General features: G+C 49.4%; 1 protein-coding gene across 1 annotated transcript; it reads left to right on the top strand.

Annotated features, from left to right (window-relative positions):
* Positions 1 to 681: 681 nt before the first annotated feature.
* PV07_12833 (uncharacterized protein) lies at positions 682 to 993 on the top strand (the record flags this gene model as incomplete). Its single annotated transcript, XM_016400401.1, has 1 exon — positions 682 to 993. One exon carries the CDS (start codon positions 682 to 684, stop codon positions 991 to 993), a length of 312 nt encoding a protein of 103 aa, XP_016241953.1.
* Between the last annotated feature and the right edge of the window lie 776 nt (positions 994 to 1769).

The following is a 1769-nucleotide window of genomic DNA, read 5'->3' as shown; positions in this document are numbered from 1 at the left end:
GGAAGCCCGTTATATTTGATGTCTCAACAAAAATAAATTCTACGAGGGGTCACGTGTCTCGAATGAAACGCCAACTGTCACTGAATGATTATAGATGGCACAAAGGTACCTCAAATGACTCTAGGAATGAGTCATTTGAGCCACAGTAATACTTACGTCACGCAGCCCACAACGGCTGCGCACACGATGGAAACTGCAAAGACCCAAAGTATTCCGTACACGAAGTCGTTACCACCCGAGAAGATCAGTTTAATGGCGAACCAAGTTTTGAAAACTGGGAATGGAAATCTCTTGAAGAACCTCTTGGCGAAAGCGTACGAATAACAGCCAGCGGGGCACGGATCAAAGAAACAGCTGGAGAAAGGGCGCCTGTTGTTCGACACTTGATGGGTAGGCCAAGTTTGATGATCGCATTGGTCAATTACTTTGGTTGGCCCCGAGATTCCATCCATTGGCGTGTTGAGATTGATTCACCCTAGCGCACCCGTGAATGCCTGATTAAGACAAATTTGTTGCTCAACAGATCGTGTGCGCCGTCTAAGACTACAGTATAAGGCGGCGGTGCTGGTAATAACCCTCATGGGCGTGGGAGAACGTTTCTCCTCGTATAGGTCTATCCCGGCCAGCATTGGCCAATATTCAAAGTATCACTCATACGTCGAAGGAAGGAGGGATTCGATGATGCCGGCGACCCGGAAGATAGATCGAACAACACGCGGCGGCAGAGCTGAACATCGGGAGGCTGTAAAGGCCGAACAACGGTTGACTGAAGGCCTGAAGAAGGACAAAAAACAGAGATCCGCCAGTGATGGGACGGGCAAGCCCGCGCAGAATAAGCTCTCTCGACTGATGGCTATTGAGCAAGAGCCGGAGCCGACACTAGAGGACGCAAACGAAGAGTGTCTTCAGGAAATGATGGATATCCTGACAAAGTCGACTGAATGGAGAGAAGAGCCAAAGGTCCGAGCAAATACATCGGGCTTCCAAGCATAGCAGATTTCGAAAATTCGGTTTTTCGCCATGACATGTTCGAGACGAAACTTTTATCTCCTAAAATTAGTGCGGTACAATACTCAGGATTTACCGCTTACAGTAACTTTTCCTCTCAACGGAGTATAAGAAATATTGTAATTAGTACAAAAGCAGTTCAGCCAGATTGCAGAAGCTCTAGCTGCGTGTGGATTCATTCTTACTATGTCCCGTGCTGCCAATTGAGGCGTATAACTGGCTAATCAAGCCTACGGCACGGCTACAGTACCACTAAAGCCAAACTAGCTGCTTGATCCCCGCGTCCAGCGGACCAGACAGACCTAGGATTCGGAGACGGAGGACGAGGCATAGGCGACCTTTAGACACCTACCCTTCCCAAATACATCAGCTTTTTTTATGAAAGTTCGCGTCGATCATGCCGAATGTTAGATATGACCGTAAACGTCGTGTTGAGCGGGCGTATGGCTCTACGGGTTGGAGGAAGAGGAATAGACACGGGGACCCGGTCAGTTGTTAGAGGTAGAATAGGCACCCTCTACGCCACCTAGATTTAGAGAAATGTGCGTATATATTATCATTGTCCAAAGCGCGATCGAAAGTTGCTACGCTAGCTGAGAGTGTGATTCACACTTTGCAGAACCTGCCCCGCCCCCCCCCCCCCCCCCCCCCGGGGGCGAGGTTGGCCCTCGGCGCCCGCTACTTGATGTTGAATTCTCGGTGGAAGGTTCCGTTATTTCCTCTATTCACTCTAGAGTGGCCCAGATGGATTCTTCGACAGT

This window comes from Cladophialophora immunda (genome assembly GCF_000835495.1).
Source record: "Cladophialophora immunda strain CBS 83496 unplaced genomic scaffold supercont1.191, whole genome shotgun sequence".
Taxonomy (NCBI): Eukaryota; Fungi; Ascomycota; class Eurotiomycetes; order Chaetothyriales; family Herpotrichiellaceae; genus Cladophialophora; species Cladophialophora immunda.
The sequence above is the reverse complement of the archived record's forward strand: the minus strand, read 5'-3'. Positions and strand labels throughout refer to the sequence as shown.